This window comes from Passer montanus, unplaced genomic scaffold, assembly GCF_014805655.1.
Source record: "Passer montanus isolate IOZ18808 unplaced genomic scaffold, ASM1480565v1 scaffold58, whole genome shotgun sequence".
NCBI classification, from domain to species: Eukaryota; Metazoa; Chordata; class Aves; order Passeriformes; family Passeridae; genus Passer; species Passer montanus.
Window position 1 is genome coordinate 2,540,479 of NW_024370816.1, and position 15,819 is coordinate 2,556,297.

Here is a 15,819-nt window from a genome sequence, read left to right on the forward strand (position 1 = left end):
TGCTGAAATGCTGAAGTTAGCAGCAGTGCTGCCTTAGGCTCTTTCTGCAATAAGGGGAGAGAGGGGCATGACTGAAGGGCAGCTCAGCCCACCTAGAATCTCGAGTGCCTCCTGATGATGCCTCTGTCTTGCTTCTAATTGCCTAATTTGGGCTCTAAAATAGCTGAAATCAGTAACATCCAACTCCAAGTGCCAGCCAAATTCCACAGCACCTTGCAGAGAAAGATCTTATTTGTTGAGCAGAAGACTCCTACTGGTGTCAAACAGGAAGAGGGACTCCTCCTTGGTAATTCTTCTGTTTGGAATCCCTAGACAGTGTGGATTTGTGCTTGGAGTCAGTATTTCTAAGGCACAGTCTTTTTTCCCTTGCAAATGTGATTAGTCTGTTTTCAAGCTTCCTATGGCACTTCCCTCAAATAGGATCTTCCACAGTCACAGATGGACAGGGTCTGGTGCTGCCGAGGTCTGGAGGTGTAGGGTGTTTGTGTTTACCATCACATCCATGTTGTACGTTTTATCTTAGGTGTTTTTGATAGGTTTTCTTCTGAGAAAGTCACACATGATCAGCAACTGGTGCTCTCAGCAGTGATTGTACCATGAGACAGTTCTGCTGATGTAAGGGTATGATGCACATTTTACCCAAAAGATCAATTTAACCAGTAGTCTCTCTTTATGTGCTTAGGAATTGTATCAAATAGCACATTTCAGCCAAATAAACTGGATTTACAGCTGTCGTCATCACTGAAGTCCCACACTGTGCACCTGAGTTAATTCCATGTCTCTTGACTTTCTTGTTACCTCAAATCTATGTTCCTTTTACTGGTTTTGTTCAGATAAACATTGTGTGGCTTTGGACACTGATTAGTTTTTCTTTTCTGACACACATTCTCCCTTATCTTCCTGCTCTTCTGTTCACTGTGACCCTCTCAGCCCTCCATTGTATAATATCCCTTCTGTCTAATCATTGAGTGTACATCAGGACATTAATCACCATTAGAAAAGGGAAAATAAGTAATATATTTCTCCATTCTTGTAACTGCAAATTCTGCCTGGAGAATCTGATTCTTAAAATCATGCACAAAAAAATGAGCTGCTGGCTTTAGCTGTTGCAAATGGCACTGCAAATCTCCTGTTTTAAAGGACTAACACTTCTGCTTGTTGCCAATGAAAGTGGAGCCAGGCTGCCTTGGGATGGTGCACTCCTTGCAGCTAGAATGGTGTGTGGCACAGTGCCAGGGTGCATCATCAGCTGAAAACAGGAGGGTGTGCTGAGAACAGCCTCGTGCCATTGAGGAAAGCAGGATCTGCTGTGGGGAGGTGGTGCCTCGCTCTGGGCAGTGCGGGGCCTCAGGCTGATGCCAGGGCTCAGGCTTCCTGAGAAAAAAAAGGGCTGCAATTCCTCAGGGAAAGTGGAAGGTTGCTTGTTGTTTTGGAGGAAAACAGAACTATTCTTGAAAAAAATATTTGCGGAAGCATGATTAATTGTTAAAAAGGAAAAGCAGCGTTACACTTCTCAAATGATACCTGTGTTCAGGAGTCTAGTGTGCATAAATGGTAGGGAGCTGAGAGCTTGTTCATTTTTCACCACAGCAATTCAGAACAAAAGTAATTACTTGTGCTATCTGTGACTAAGTATCTCAACAAATTTGTCATCCATACTTATAATAAATCCTACCTCAGCACAGGTATTAGGGTTTCCTGTAACTGTACAATAGTCACTGGGGATCTCTGTGGCATTGAAGTGTATTTGGCATTTCAAAGCACTGTGCCCATACACATATTTCTGGTAGTATCTATTTAATTTATATCCAGGACAGTTTTCTGATATCAGAGCATTCTTGATTAGAATCTGTACTTCTTTTCTGTCTCTGCTTTCCCTCTTCTTTCATCAGTCTCAGCTCTCAGGGAGTGTAATGAGGAGCACCTTCCTGTGAGTCATGGCTCCAGGTCACAGTGTTTAACAGGAAAGGAAGGCGACAAGTTGTGCTTTACTGGAAAGTCTGATTGAGAGATCTTTTGCTTCCCTACTGGATGCAGCCATAATTATGTCTGTGATTTGGTTGTAGAGGAGGATGGGTAAAATAAAATACTGAATCTTAAATAACAGTGGACTTCTATTCATTTTGCTTTCTCATACTGAATGAATATTCTCTAAATTTTTAAGAAAAAGGAAACAGCACTTCACAGATTTAAACCATGGTATATATTTTTCCATTTTTTTGAAACTTTATATGTGTTGATATATTGAGTAGCCAGTAAATGTGAAATTATATTTGTGCTGCCATTTATCAAAAGATTATTTGTTTTTCACTTGGAGTGTAATTAATAGCAGCAGCCTTGTTAAACTTCCTGCCTTAGTATCAATCAATACACACTCATTACCAAAAGCTGGACATCTGAAAGGTCTAGCATTATCTAAAAAGCTGACATTTCAAAGATTGACTTTCATGCCCAATCAAGAATATAACCATCTTACATTTAAATCCTTTAGCATTCATGTATTTTGGCATTTTTATTCCAAAGTAGTACATTTTGTGAGGCTACCAGCAAGCAGAGGAGAACAGTTTAAGGACTGAATCTCCCTTTATTTGGTTCTACTGCATTTATACTGTCAGCTCCTTTTCCTTATTTCAGTGATCAGCATTGGTTCAGGTCTGCATAGGCTGCAGACTACTTTTAGAAGGAGATTTTGAAGCAGGGCAGCAACCAGAAAGAATGGATATGGTGAATACAAAAAGAATATATAGGCTCAAACCAGCTTGTGGAGAACATGAACTCGTGTTTAAGTGTGCTCAGCTCTTATGTTCCAAGCAAAATGAGAGATGAGAGATGCCATGTGCAGGAAGATGAGAGAAATTTGAAACAGCAAAAGTTGAATCCCTGTTCTTGTTATGACAGAAAGTAAATACATTAAGTAATAGATTTAATATCTAAGCAGAACTGTTTGGAAGAAGCAAAACAACCAAGTACTTTAAATAAGTTTTTTCCTTTATTTTACAGAAATAAACATGACAGCAGTCTATTAAGACTTTATAAAGTTCTGGTGCAGCAAGAAAGGACTGTTGCTGTATCATTTCTTGTGGTAATAAATTTAAATGGTCTGGTTGTTATTAGAATGCTAATCAGGAAGGAAGCAGAAGTCTGTCCTTTTTTCATAAAGGGGTATAAAAAAGGTTACACACTTCAAAATGCAGAAAAGACAGAAATTAAAAGCTTAAATAACTGCAAACAGCAGGGTACGTCAGTAATGGAAGGACTTCTTAAATGATTCTGACAGCTTTTGCAGGTGCACATACTCTGTCACTTTGCCTAGTGGAGCATTGAAAAAGTTTTATGGCTCTCCTTTTGAAATTTATTAAGGGTTTCTTTCTTTCTTTTTCTTTCTTTGCAAAGTAGTCTGGACATACCCCTCCCTTGCAGTTGTTTTTATTACAGCTCCTAAAGGAAAGTCACCTATTCAAAAACATGTGTTGCTTGTTGTCTCTGTGGTTAGCTCACAGAGCTGTAAATGCTAGAGAAGGCTGTTATTTACAGCCAGATACTTTTCTTTCCTTCCCTGCCCCCATATATTTTTCTTTGTATGTAAATCCCATTTTATTTGGTTTAGTTGTTGAAAGTCTCCCTGTATAATTTTATAATATACCCCTAATCATTTAAATTGGTAACAAAAATGTTTTTTTCAAAGAGTTTGACCATCAGGAGCTAGGAATTCTTGTTTTGGAGGGAGGTTTTAGGTTTATCAACTTGTCTGTTACATTCCTTTATATGATTATTTGTGCTTCTACTAACACACTTGCATATTACTGTTCATAGATGTTCTGAGGGGCCACTGCAATGCCTTTGGTGTTGGCTGATTCTACTTAATTTTATTCAGCTTCTGTTTCTCAAAACCACAACTTTTCTTCCTTTTCCCCCTTTTTTTCTTGAAGCTTGATATCTGCCCTTTTTGAAATATTATTTATTATTTCAACCAATCAGCAAGTGTTACCTTGTAGAATTTTATTCCATTGGCAGAGTTCATTCCCCTACAGATGAACGAGTGTCAGTTTCCATTTTGTTTTCTGCAACTTCTCAACATTTTAAAAAATCTTCTTCCCTGCAAAATCTCATATGTTAATAGGAGTAAATGTGATGGCAACATCTAATTTTGATGCAAATTCAAATAAAGTGAGAGAGGCAGACAGGATTTTGGCCCCCAGGAGTCAGTTCCAAGTTCGAGCTTGTATTACAATGAATGTCACGTCAAAATTTTCTTGGAGAAGTGGTTACTTTCTAGTGTTACCAAATCGAAGTACTTTAATTCTCCCAGTGAAGATAATTACTTAAAGCTGCAACTTTTAAACCAAAACCAATGACTGTGTGTGTGACAGGGATCAGTAAGATAACCAACACCAGTGTCAGTTAACAGAGGTATTCACTTCCCTTTACTTACAACAGGAGAATGATTGCTTGCAGCAGTGGTGGGAACAACACTATGAACTCACAAAAGTATGAAAGACTTAGAAATAGTTTGTTTCTCTGTATTCCATCCTATACCTTTTGCTCAGAACGAATCTTAGGGTTGTTTGATGGTTTGTAATACTCCAATAATTCTCTCATTTTCTGTCAACTATTAACTTGGTTTAACACATGAAGTACCATATGTTTCCTCTTTGAGGGCAAAGAACTGTGGAGAGTGTTATCAAAACTTGCTGTTTTAATTAAATTCTCTGTTGTTGAACAAGAAAAAACGTCTCAGTCTCTAAAGAGTGAATACTGAGACATTCCTGTAAATAATGGGGGGGTGGGGAGTTACAGAGAGCGTCCTGGTATTTGTAGAACACTGACAACATCTGTAATAGGTAACATACTGAAATCCTCACAGTACGAGATTTTCAAGCCCCTTGTAGTCTGAAATTAAGGCCATATTTCTTCCCCATCAGGGGCTGCTTGCAGGTTTAGGCATTTGGTGAACTGCATGATGAGATGTGGGCAGTAGCACTTCTTACTTGCGCATGATTTTCCTCAGAGTTAGCTTACACTGTTTTCCCTCTGTACAAATTCCATCCATATGTCTTGAAATTATTAGTGGCTATCCAGGGTTCAAAATATCTTCAGTGCATTGATTGCCAGTATGGTTAAACTTCCTATACAAAAAGTTTTTGATACAAAACAAGTATGAGAGCTGTAGTCCTGAAAACAGTCATTTGTGAAGTACAAGTGATTAAAATTCCTGATTTAAATCTGGTCAGGACAGAGACTTTTTTCCAATTATTGTGGAATTTTTTAGACTGTTTTTGTTTGCTGAATAATAATGTGATGTAATATGTGAGTATTCTGTACAGAAATGTGTGAATTTACAGCACACCAGCTCCACCATGCAAAGTCCTCTTGGGATGCTCTGAGCTGGAATTAATTGTAATCCACAGTAAATTATCCTGCACAAAGGCATTCCTAGTGCAAAGTTTCTGAACTGGATATTATTTACTCTGCAGTCCTGTACAGCACCATAACATAAACGTAGCTTTTTAAAGAGACTCCCAGCTTCCTTTGTATTTGCTACTTCAAAAGTCAATTTTTCTTCATGCTCAATAGACCACATGAACCAAAGCTTGGCAAGTATTTCTACCAGAAAGTTTTCAACCATGATGCTTTTTGTGATGTGCTTTCAGGAAAAGGGTACCTGGTAGACTTGAGTGATGCTTTTCCTCCAATATTCAGTCTTCTGCTAATCAATTCTTTGCATAAATAATAAGGCACACCAGGCTTTGCATAAATAAGGAGGCCCTCCATAGGCCATGAAGAGAAATGGTTCTCTTTAATTGGTGATGCTTGAGGACTTGGAACAGCCTTTACAAGGCTTGATCAATATGTGGTTTTTCTCATCAAGTGCTCAGAAGCCCTAATGAGTAAAGTGGCAGCTGGTCTCCGAATAAGTAATGCTGAAATAGAAAAAATAAACAAAATAAAATGTTGATTGTGTTTCTTCCAGACTCGTTTCAACCAGCGCCTCAGTAACCAGGATTTTACCTTGGATGAAGATGAGGATGATGAAATTGAGAGAACAAGCAAGTAAGAAGCCTGTTTGGATGGGTTATGTATATATAGGAGAGAGGCTAACAAGTGTTATTTATCTAAGTGGAGTTCAAGTGACACATTTTTCTCCTGTCCAGGCTGCTAGCTTAATTATTGATCTAGATGATGTCAAGTAGTTTAGGATTTAAATCTGCTTTTAAAAAAGGGACAGGCTATTATATCTTTTCATTATTTATAGTGTCCAGAAGAGCTTGACATAATCCTCAGTCTTCACAGCCTCCAGATAAAAAGACTATGTACACAAAGAAACAGCAAAATATTCATCAACATGGTGGGCAGTGACCTCAGCTAATCTATTCTTTAAGGCTTGTGTTGTGGCCATGACAATGGGACATTTTTTGAAGGGTCTGAAAGACAAATAATGTCTGGGAGGTTTTATATTGAGGTCTTCCTATATGAGAACTAAAGGAAAAATGTAGGTTGTGGCTTTAGCGGCATTTAGGCATTTTCTGAATTGAGGAGTTGATTTTTGATAATGAACATCTGGATATAAACCAGAAAGGACATTGAAAGCAAAATCAAGCAGTTTAAGCTGTGATATAATAGGGAAGACAAAGCTAGTGAAATATTAAAAGGATATAATGTAAGGAAAACAGCCTTTGTAGCAGTACTCACAGACAGAGGTAGAAAAGGACTATGGTACAATGGGGGGTCTGAGGTAAGGCTATTGCAATGAACAAGAGAGGACGGGAGAGACAAAAGCACCAGTTGTCCTTGCAGATAGGCAGTATTCAGTAAATCTCCCATGTGATGGAGGAAGAGTTGCAATAGCAGTCTTGCCACTAGAACAAAATGTTTGGCTAGGACAGGAGGCAGCTAATGGTAACTGCATCTCCATTGACACCATATATCTGTGTTCAGGAAAATTCTTGAGTAGAAGCATATTCCAGGTTGATGTTCCCATTCAGTGCTCTTAAAATGCATTCTCCTATGTACTTTCAGAAGTGACTATAATAAAATGGCTTTCATGTTCCTGTCTGATGGAAAAGTTTTGTTTTCAGGTTATCATCAGAAGACAGTGAAGAAGCTTCTGCTTACTTTTATGATAGTGATGGTTCTGGTGAAACCGGAATAACTCAGCATCAAGGAGAAATGGACTTGCTTGGAGAGATTCTGGACACGCTGAGCACACACAGTTCAGATCAAGGAAAACTCTCAGGAGCAAAGAGCCTGGATTTCTTCAGATCAATGGATGACATTGATTACAAGACTGCGGTTAGTCTTCTGCTTTCATTTGAAAGCCAGCCCAGGTCCATTTACAGTGGAATCCTGCACTTGTGGAATGAACAACATGCAGCTCAGACATTGCAGCACAGTCTTTAGAATTGCTGATGTGTCTTCCTAGGGCTATGTAACAGTACACTCATGCTGGCCACTGCATGATGGTTTTTTAGCAGCCAAGAAATTGTCCAGGTTACTAAGTCATCTTGGAACAGTATTTTTCCCTTAAAGCAGTAACCACATAGAGAGCTGTGAACAGTAATTTACTTAATCAAATAGTTTAATATTATATTTGTAAATACTTTTTTTTTCTGTTAAATCTGATATGCCTTGAGCTGGTTTAGGATTTTTTAATGTGGTTTAAAAGGCATTTTTCACCTTGTAGACTTAGACCAGTCATAGTGATACTATGATATTTCCTTCTTGATTTAAGTCATGGAATCCAGGTGGTAATTGCACCTGAAACTCTGCTGGAATGGTACTCCAGAGTTTTCTAAGAGGGCTCCTTGTTCCTATTTTAGGTAGAGTTGGGCTGGTCCTTTAGTGTAAACACTGTGCTTGCCTACAGTTTTAAAACTTTCACCAAGTCACTGCTGTGGTATTAGCCAAAAAAGCTTAGTGTTTTTGAATTCCAGCACATGTCAGCTGTCCAACACTTACTTTTGCTGAAAGGGATCCTATAGTAGATGATTTGTTACTGGAGCAGCGAATACTGATGCAAATATTTATAAAGCTTGTAAAATTTTATATTATGAGTGTCACACAGGGGTTAGATTAATAAAATGCCCAGTTTTGTTTGACCAAAAAACTTTAATATTGAAAATTGGTATAATTAATTACTGAAGCAAAGAGGAAATGCCATCTGGTTTTAGTTTTAGTCCCCCTCCCTCTCATATTATGGGTACAAACGAGAAAAGTGTGTCTTTGTTCACTGTCAAAACTGCTTGTGTCAAGACTGAATGGACAGAGGAGACAGAAATCCTTCCTCTTTGTGGTACCAGAGTAAGTCCTTAGGCTAAGAGACAGTGTTCTGTGAGGAAATGTAAAAACACTTGGCCAGGCATTGTGTCTGGGATAGTTGTTTTGTAACACTGAGCCCCAGAGGGAATCCATGATTTAGGAACATGCGAAATCCCTTCCAGTACTTGTGTTTCAAAAATACCAGTGTAGAGATGTTTCTTGTGACATTAACTATGAACACATGTTTTTTTTCTTTCAGAACAAGTCAAATGCACCTAGTGAGAGCAACCTTACCCTGCTCTGCAGCAGTGCTAATGACCAGGCAGAGTGGAACCTCGGCCAGGATGACAGTGTCCTCCATGGGAAGCAGCTTCCCCCATCACCAAGGAAGCAAGTTTCTTCTGGTGGCCAGAGAGAATCTCTCTCAAGGATGGAAGAAGAAAAGAGTGGCAAAACCTTTACTACTGACAAGATGGACACCACTAGTTTGACATCCCTGTCTCCAGTACGACCAAGTGCCCAGTTTACTCCCCTCGAAAGTTTCAAAGCAGGCTTTTCTTCCTGTCAGTATGCAAAGCCTAATGAAACACTAAGCAATACCTCAGAAGATCAGCTCCCAGCAGGTCTTGCTCAACAGCCATCTATTCTGGTCCCTTGGGAGAAAGGTGGGAAAGAAGGAGATGAAACTCCAGAAGAAGGTGGACTTCTTCAAGAAGTGGTGTCATTATGTAAACTGAATTCTGCTTTTCACTATGGTTTAAATATTTCAAAGGATAGCTTGTCCAGCAGTAGCAGTGGAAATAAAACGTAAGAAAAGTATGAAAAGAGAAACTTGACTCCCATCAGATGTTAAAGGGAGACTACTCAGGACTCCATGTAACTCCATATGAGATGATAACCAAAAAAATGAAAAGGAATAAGAGATCTTCAGTTATAAAAATAATTCTCTTCTGTTGAGTATGCATTTTCTGCCATTGGACATCCGCTTCTACGTTTACTCGGTTCATTTGTTGGCTGTAGTTAAGTCCACAAAATGGAACTAAATGTATGAATGCACTCTCAAATCAGGTACTAGTTAGTCTCTGTGTTAAAAATACAGCAAGTGTATGGTGCTTCCTAGCGTTTGCTTCCTCTAAGCAGCAAGGGTGTCACCTGAAGGTAGCCAGGTTTTGAAGGTACTATGTTAATCCCATTAGTATGAAATGAACCAAGCAATCTGATTTGTCTGAAATGTACAAATGTTAATATTTGTAATGAATAATAATTGCCTTAATCTTTTGAGAAGGGATTTAACTGTCTTAGAAGATGAATGCAAATCTACAAAACAGCAATAATGATTTTCCATGGCAGGAATTTGCTTCAGCAAGGGTGGGGGGAGGAAAGGAGACTTTTTATAGATTAAGGAATTTCTTGTGACTATAACTTGGAACTTACTCCAAACTAAAACTGTGGCTCTGTCTTCCAGACTTCAAAAAGGTAGCACGTGGTTTTCTCTCTTCTATAAAGTACATGAAGTGCTGAATTATAATGTGACATTTATTGACTTCTGTTTACAACTAAGACACTTTAAAGACACATTATCAGTTTCCCTAGGTAGACTAATTCACCTAAAAATTCTCAGAAAGGAAAGTGTAAGTGGAATTGATAGATTTCTATTATTTTTTTTTTATTTTCTGCAGTTTAATAGTTGGAAAACTAATTTTTGCCTGATTTGTAACACTAGAAAGCTAAATTTATAGATTCAGTTTGAGACTGTATATATCCAACTCTCATTTTAGCCAAGTTGGACAACCAAAAACTTCTTTCTAAATTCAATGAAGGAGAGTAAATGGTCATGATGTATAATGTATTTAGAACAAGCATTTTTCCTCCTTCTGGCAGTGTTCCTGACAAGTATTTGGATATTTAAAGTCTGAACGTTTTTGATACCTATGGAGCAGCTCTTTAATTTTTAAAATTTTCTTTGTCTTTTCTTTTTCCACCTCACCATACATGCCTTGTCTCCCCAACAGCTTAGGACAGAAGAGACAGTTAATCCATTTCAGCAGATTGGAATTGTCAGCTTTGAGGGATTGTGGTAAAGTTGGTAGAAACAGCACATGGGTATAAAAGACCCCTACCTGAGAAGAATGTTCTGCTGCTCTTCTAAGTCAGAAACCTTTTTTTCTTTTCCTCTTTGTCATTAATGATTTCTGTTAATCTCAGCCTAGGCCTGAATGAGCACGTTCCTGGGGTTGGTATTTGGATCAGATTGTGCTTTAGTAGTAGTTTGTGGCAGAGTTTCATATCAGTTGCCTCACTGAGATTTATTAATTAATTTTCCTTCCAGCTGACACAAATGGAAAGTGGTTTTTGTGCTGCTTTCTTACAAGGTAGCTGACCTAAGGGAGTTGCTCCATATCATGGCAGAGGCACTGTTTGGAACCTCACCAGAGAGGCTCAGAGTGAGATCTGGGGTTAGTGCAAAATTTCATCTTGCTCCAGAATGAGAAGGGCTGGGCCAGTACTTGCCACTGAGGATGAGCCTCCAGAATTAACTTTTTAATCAGTGCAACAAAGCTAAAACATAGTAAAAGTTCAAATCTTGCAGAGATATCTGTGTCTGATCCAGCATGAACTTTCTGGAGGGCATCTGCATTGCTGGAAAATCTCAGTGTTCCAGAGTTAGCAGTTGTACATCCAGAAGTCTGTACTCCAGACTATTTGTTAATCCTTTGGTTTCCTCTTGTGCATCAACATGATATGTTGTGAACTAGTGTAATAACAAAAAATGTTACTTGGCAAAATATTTTGCACTATTAGAAATCCATAATATCATAAAAATAATTAAAATCTTCACTCTCAGTGTTGCAAGTGGATCAGGCCAAGTGGTTCATGTGCTGTTCAGATGAAAAAGTTCCAGAGCAACCTGATGGTTCCTTATTTAAAGCTGGCATTAATGACTTGAGGGCATTCTTCTCCCTTGCTGGTACTAAATATTGCCCAAGCATAGTGCTGCAGTAGGCAATACACAGGGTTTTGTTCTTGTAGCACTTCTCACTCCTTCTCATTCATCTCCTTGCATTTTGTGGTGCGAATTTAAAGGTTCAATTTTTCTTTTCCTCTCCACCTCACATGATGTTTCTATCCATGGTTCAATCTAAGTTGCTTTGTTTCCTTCATTTATTAAAGTTAGTAAACAGTATCAATGTTTTAAGGAGGAAAATAGAAAAAAACCCCCAGAAATTATGGCCATTATTTCTTTCAAAACTATCAAATCAGGAATGCTGCCAGAAAATGGTTTTCAAAAATTACTGTCTAATACAGGCATAAATCTTACTGGCTTTATATGAGGGTTAGATACTGAGCAAATAATCACATAGGTTGTTCCATTCTCAGCTTTGTGGAATAAATATGGAAGCCATGTGAGACTGCCAGTATTCTTAAGTTTTTATAAGGATCATAAAATTGAAAGTTTTATAGTGGAATCTTTCAAAATGGAGGCATTGTAGTAATAATTCACTGCTTCATGGAGTGAGAATGCAGGCTGAAAAGAAGTAAACAGATTAAATAGAAGATGGTAATATTCAATTTAGAATTATTTTCATTTCAGACAAAATGTGCTTATGCTGCATTGTTTCCTTACTATTTACAAAGCTATAGTTTGTTTACAATCATTAAATAGTATGTCTTTTTTTGTTTTGAACCTTGTATGGGTTCAGAAATAGCTTGGTCTTATATATGTGTTGATTTTAACTGTAGGTACATTTTTTACTCTGTAATATACAGGATCTTTTCCACTTACTGTCAGTGATCTTTTAAAAAGGCTAATATTTGTGCCTTATTTGAATAGAATTGCCAGTTACCAAATAGATAAGAGTCCAAACTGATACTTCTGGTTCAACACTCTTGTTCTCTGTCCTTCTGATAATATAAAATTGTTTATTGGCTACATATGCACTATTTTTAGTACCACAGTGGGTTCTATATTAAGATAAATTTTCCAGGTCCAGTACTTTGCAAGTTTTATACTTGTATGCTTTTGAGTTGTGGAAATCCTTCTAGTGTCTTTGAAAATCATCAACATTTTGATCACCAGCTACTGGTGAGAACTGAATTGTGCTCAGTCAGAGCTCCTGTGGTCTTCTTCAGAGGCATCTCTTTTCTTCAGGATCTCAAAAATCTTCTGTTTCTCCTGTTTAAGGGAGATACCAGGTTATTTGATTAAGCTTTGTGATCTGTTACTTACACATAGGAACAAATTTCTGGTGTAGAAAGTCAAACCAGGACTTGAGATTAATATTTTTGAGTTTATTTTGCATAGATGTCTGCCTAAAATGAGCCGTATCACTCATCTGGTTTGGGAGGAAAAAGTAAGGGCAGTGGAAGGACAAAGGGATTCCTGGGTTGTTCCAGTGCAGTGTGGTGAAGCAGAGCCTGGAAGTCCACAGGAGAGATAGTAACCTGGAAGAATTCCAGATTTCAGTTCTAGATCAGTTACAGTGGTTCCAGCTCAGTCATGTAGGTAAAAGTAATATTGCCTGTGGAGTTAACTCCCTGTGGGATTTGCAGAATGGATAATACGTTGTCCCAGTCAGAAGCTTCCCATTCACGTGTGTAGAGATGTAACGAGGAAAACTGCAGACACCAGGGAAGGGCTGTGGATGCAGAAGTGATCCCTACCCACCCTCTATGCATGCAGAGGGCTGTCTCTGTAGAATAGGCAGTGGTTTGCTGTTCCATCTCACATTTTTGGGCATCATGTAGTTCTGAAAAATAGACTTGTTCTGAAGAAAAAATGTAGTTGTAGAAGTTGTCATAGAAGTTGTCGACTGACCCCTTCCTTGTCATTTAGCATTTCAGTGGTGCTGCTGCTGTTGGGGTGGGATCGTCAGAAACTCTCAGCACTGGCTGAAGTCCCCTCTCAGGCATTGTAACACAGACTTCAGGCAGAGTTTTAGACAAGTGCTGGGTGCTTCTGAAAATCCCACCCAATCTATTAGAAGAGTGTTTTAGACCTTAAAATTCTGTTTTAGATGTCTTCTCAGGTTTTAGGATGAGCTAGTTTACAACCTTGTGTTCTTGTAACCAATGTAAAGTCTAGGCAAAAGAGCAGTTAACCCAGGTGTTTGAAACAGCTTCTCCTTATCCACCTGCAGTCAATGATACTCAGTTCTACAGAACAATGTTTTGTTGGTGCAGCTGTCTAATAGAATTGCTAGGAGCATCTAAAATACTTTCTCTATGCATGTAAGTAATCAAATAAACATTTCATGCAATAGTAAGTGCCAGCATGAGGCCCTTCTGCAAATGCCCCCTGTGTAATCCTGACCGTACCCTGTCCTGCAGGAAGAACCCCTAACCATGGACCTCCCTGACTCCTCAGGGGGAGCTCAGGAGGAGCTTTATTTCCAAGGACTTAGCATCTCCTCCCTTGGCACCAGCCTCTAGTCCAGGTGCTGTGAGACTCTAGCCAGTGCATTCCCAACAGCCTGGAATTTCAAGCTAAACAAATGTGGCTAAGAAACTTAAACAGCTTCCATATTGCAAAGCTCAGGATGGTAAAGGCTGTCCATTCCCGTGGTATTGCAGTAAATCTTTGAAGAATAAATGTAGAAATAACTGCACCAGAAAAAGCAGTATGAATGGTAATGTGACTTGTCTTCAGTAACTTCTTTGCTGCTATTAGGCATGTCTGTCTCTGCCGGGTGTTGTTTGCTTGTTAGCAGAATCTGTGCTGACCAGAGCGTGTCCTCATCTTCACCCCAGGAGCATGGACCACAGCTGGCCTAGAATTCATGTTCCTCAGGGTGTTGAAAATAAGGGAATGGAAAGGGATGATGTGGTTTGTTTGTGCAAAACCTCCCTTGATCCGTTTTGCAATACCTGTTCCATAGTTTCAGTCAGTGGCCAGTTGAAAGTACTTGACAGGTCTTTCTGAAAGCTGCTTCACTTATTCTTGTAGAGTTTCTGGTGAGTCCAAAGCCACCTCAGTCTAGAGGGACATCCACAACCCACATAGCTGGCAGGGCCATTGCCATCCTCTGCTGGGTTGGGGTATGAAGCAGGTGACACAGTTGGAAGTTACTCCAAGGTGTACTGTAGTAAAGGGTACTCAATTCAATTGTACTATTATTTAGCTCAATACTAACAACACTTGTATTTAGAATCCAGTAACAGTATTAGCATTTGGAAAATAAGTTGAGTTCAAGTACGTTGACATTTATTATGATTCTGTGTGAATTAACATTCTTTCTGTTAAAAATAAGGGAGCAGCTTGGTTGGAAGGGGAAAATGTGTTGACTTTCAAATCTTCAGTGAATTTTGTGCAATATTACCCCTTGTTTCAAAGTAATTTAGTAGTGCACATCTGCTTTCAAGCAGACCCATGAAATTGTATTTTTTAGAACTGTGTAAAATTACATGTAACTTTGAAATATGGTTGTATGATAAAAACATGAAGAAATCTATTCTAATGAGGCAAATGTATATTTCTAGTGACTGGGAATGATTATGGATGTCACATTCTGTAGAAATAATAAGGCCTAAGCCAATGTTCACAAAACAAGTAGTTCCAAGTAACTCTTAAAAGTAAAACCTGATTACACTGAAGTAAGGATAACTATTTGAATTTATGATATTTAGCTTATGCTTTGATGACTTGTTAATCATGGGTAAAAAGCTGAGGTGTTAAGCACTGCTTTTTCAGGACCAGCGATGACCACAAGAGTTTGGTTTGTGACATCCATAATTATCATAAGTCATTACTTAAAACATCTACTAATGTTGCCAGTATCCTTTTAAGTTTTTGTAAATTAATTTCTTTGTATATTGATGTACATTTTCTTTTAACCTTTGGTTTTTCCTTGAGACTTTCTTTAAATTAATATACTTGAATGAGGCAATAAAGCACTGTGGAAGAGCTAATCTTGGTGCAGTTTGCACACAAGCACATCACATCTGTTACTTCATGATTTTTGAGGAAGAAGAGCAATTTAAAATGCTTAGATGTTTGGCAAACAGTTTGTGTTTGTTAATTTTAAATTTGTGCCAGATATGATGAGAAATGCCTCAACATGGAACAAAGCAACGTCGTGTATCTTGATGCTTCTAATTTTTTTTTATAACTTCTTTTTTGGTGACCCTTGGAAACCCTTCCCAATAATGTCCCTTATGGTGAGCCTTTAATACTTAAAAGAGAGGCATAAAGTACAGGATACATGAGATTTTATTGGTAATTTTGAGATTAAAAACACACACACACAAAACAACCAGCATTGTCCTTACAGTTTTGAAAATTTAGTTAGTTACTGACCTTTTCACAAAACTAGAGCCAAATTTACTCCACACTTTTGCACCTTCTGGACTACTGTTCAAAGTCATCTTGAGAACTGTAATTCTGACCTTAGACTACTGTTAGTAGTGCACTGTCTAGATGTATTAAGTGAGCTGTGATATGTGGTGTGGTTTGTTTTTTCTTTTCCCTTCCAAAGTTTGTGGCATCAGTAGAAGTTTTTGGTGAATTCCACGTGACCATAAAGTGCCCAACACTGTACTATAAAATAAAATTTAACAATATCCAAA

At 38.3% G+C, this 15,819-nt stretch overlaps 1 protein-coding gene across 2 annotated transcripts in view; it reads left to right on the forward strand.

The window, feature by feature from the left end:
• Positions 1–15,819, forward strand: part of DENND1B (DENN domain containing 1B) — a 151,586-nt gene extending 135,767 nt beyond the window's left edge. For both annotated transcript variants that reach the window (XM_039726266.1, XM_039726265.1), the window contains 3 exons: positions 5,972–6,051; positions 7,077–7,290; positions 8,516–15,819. In XM_039726266.1, the coding sequence (XP_039582200.1) occupies positions 5,972–6,051; positions 7,077–7,290; positions 8,516–9,067 (846 nt within the window). In that variant the 3' untranslated portion in view covers positions 9,068–15,819. The remainder of the gene's footprint in view (positions 1–5,971; positions 6,052–7,076; positions 7,291–8,515) is intronic.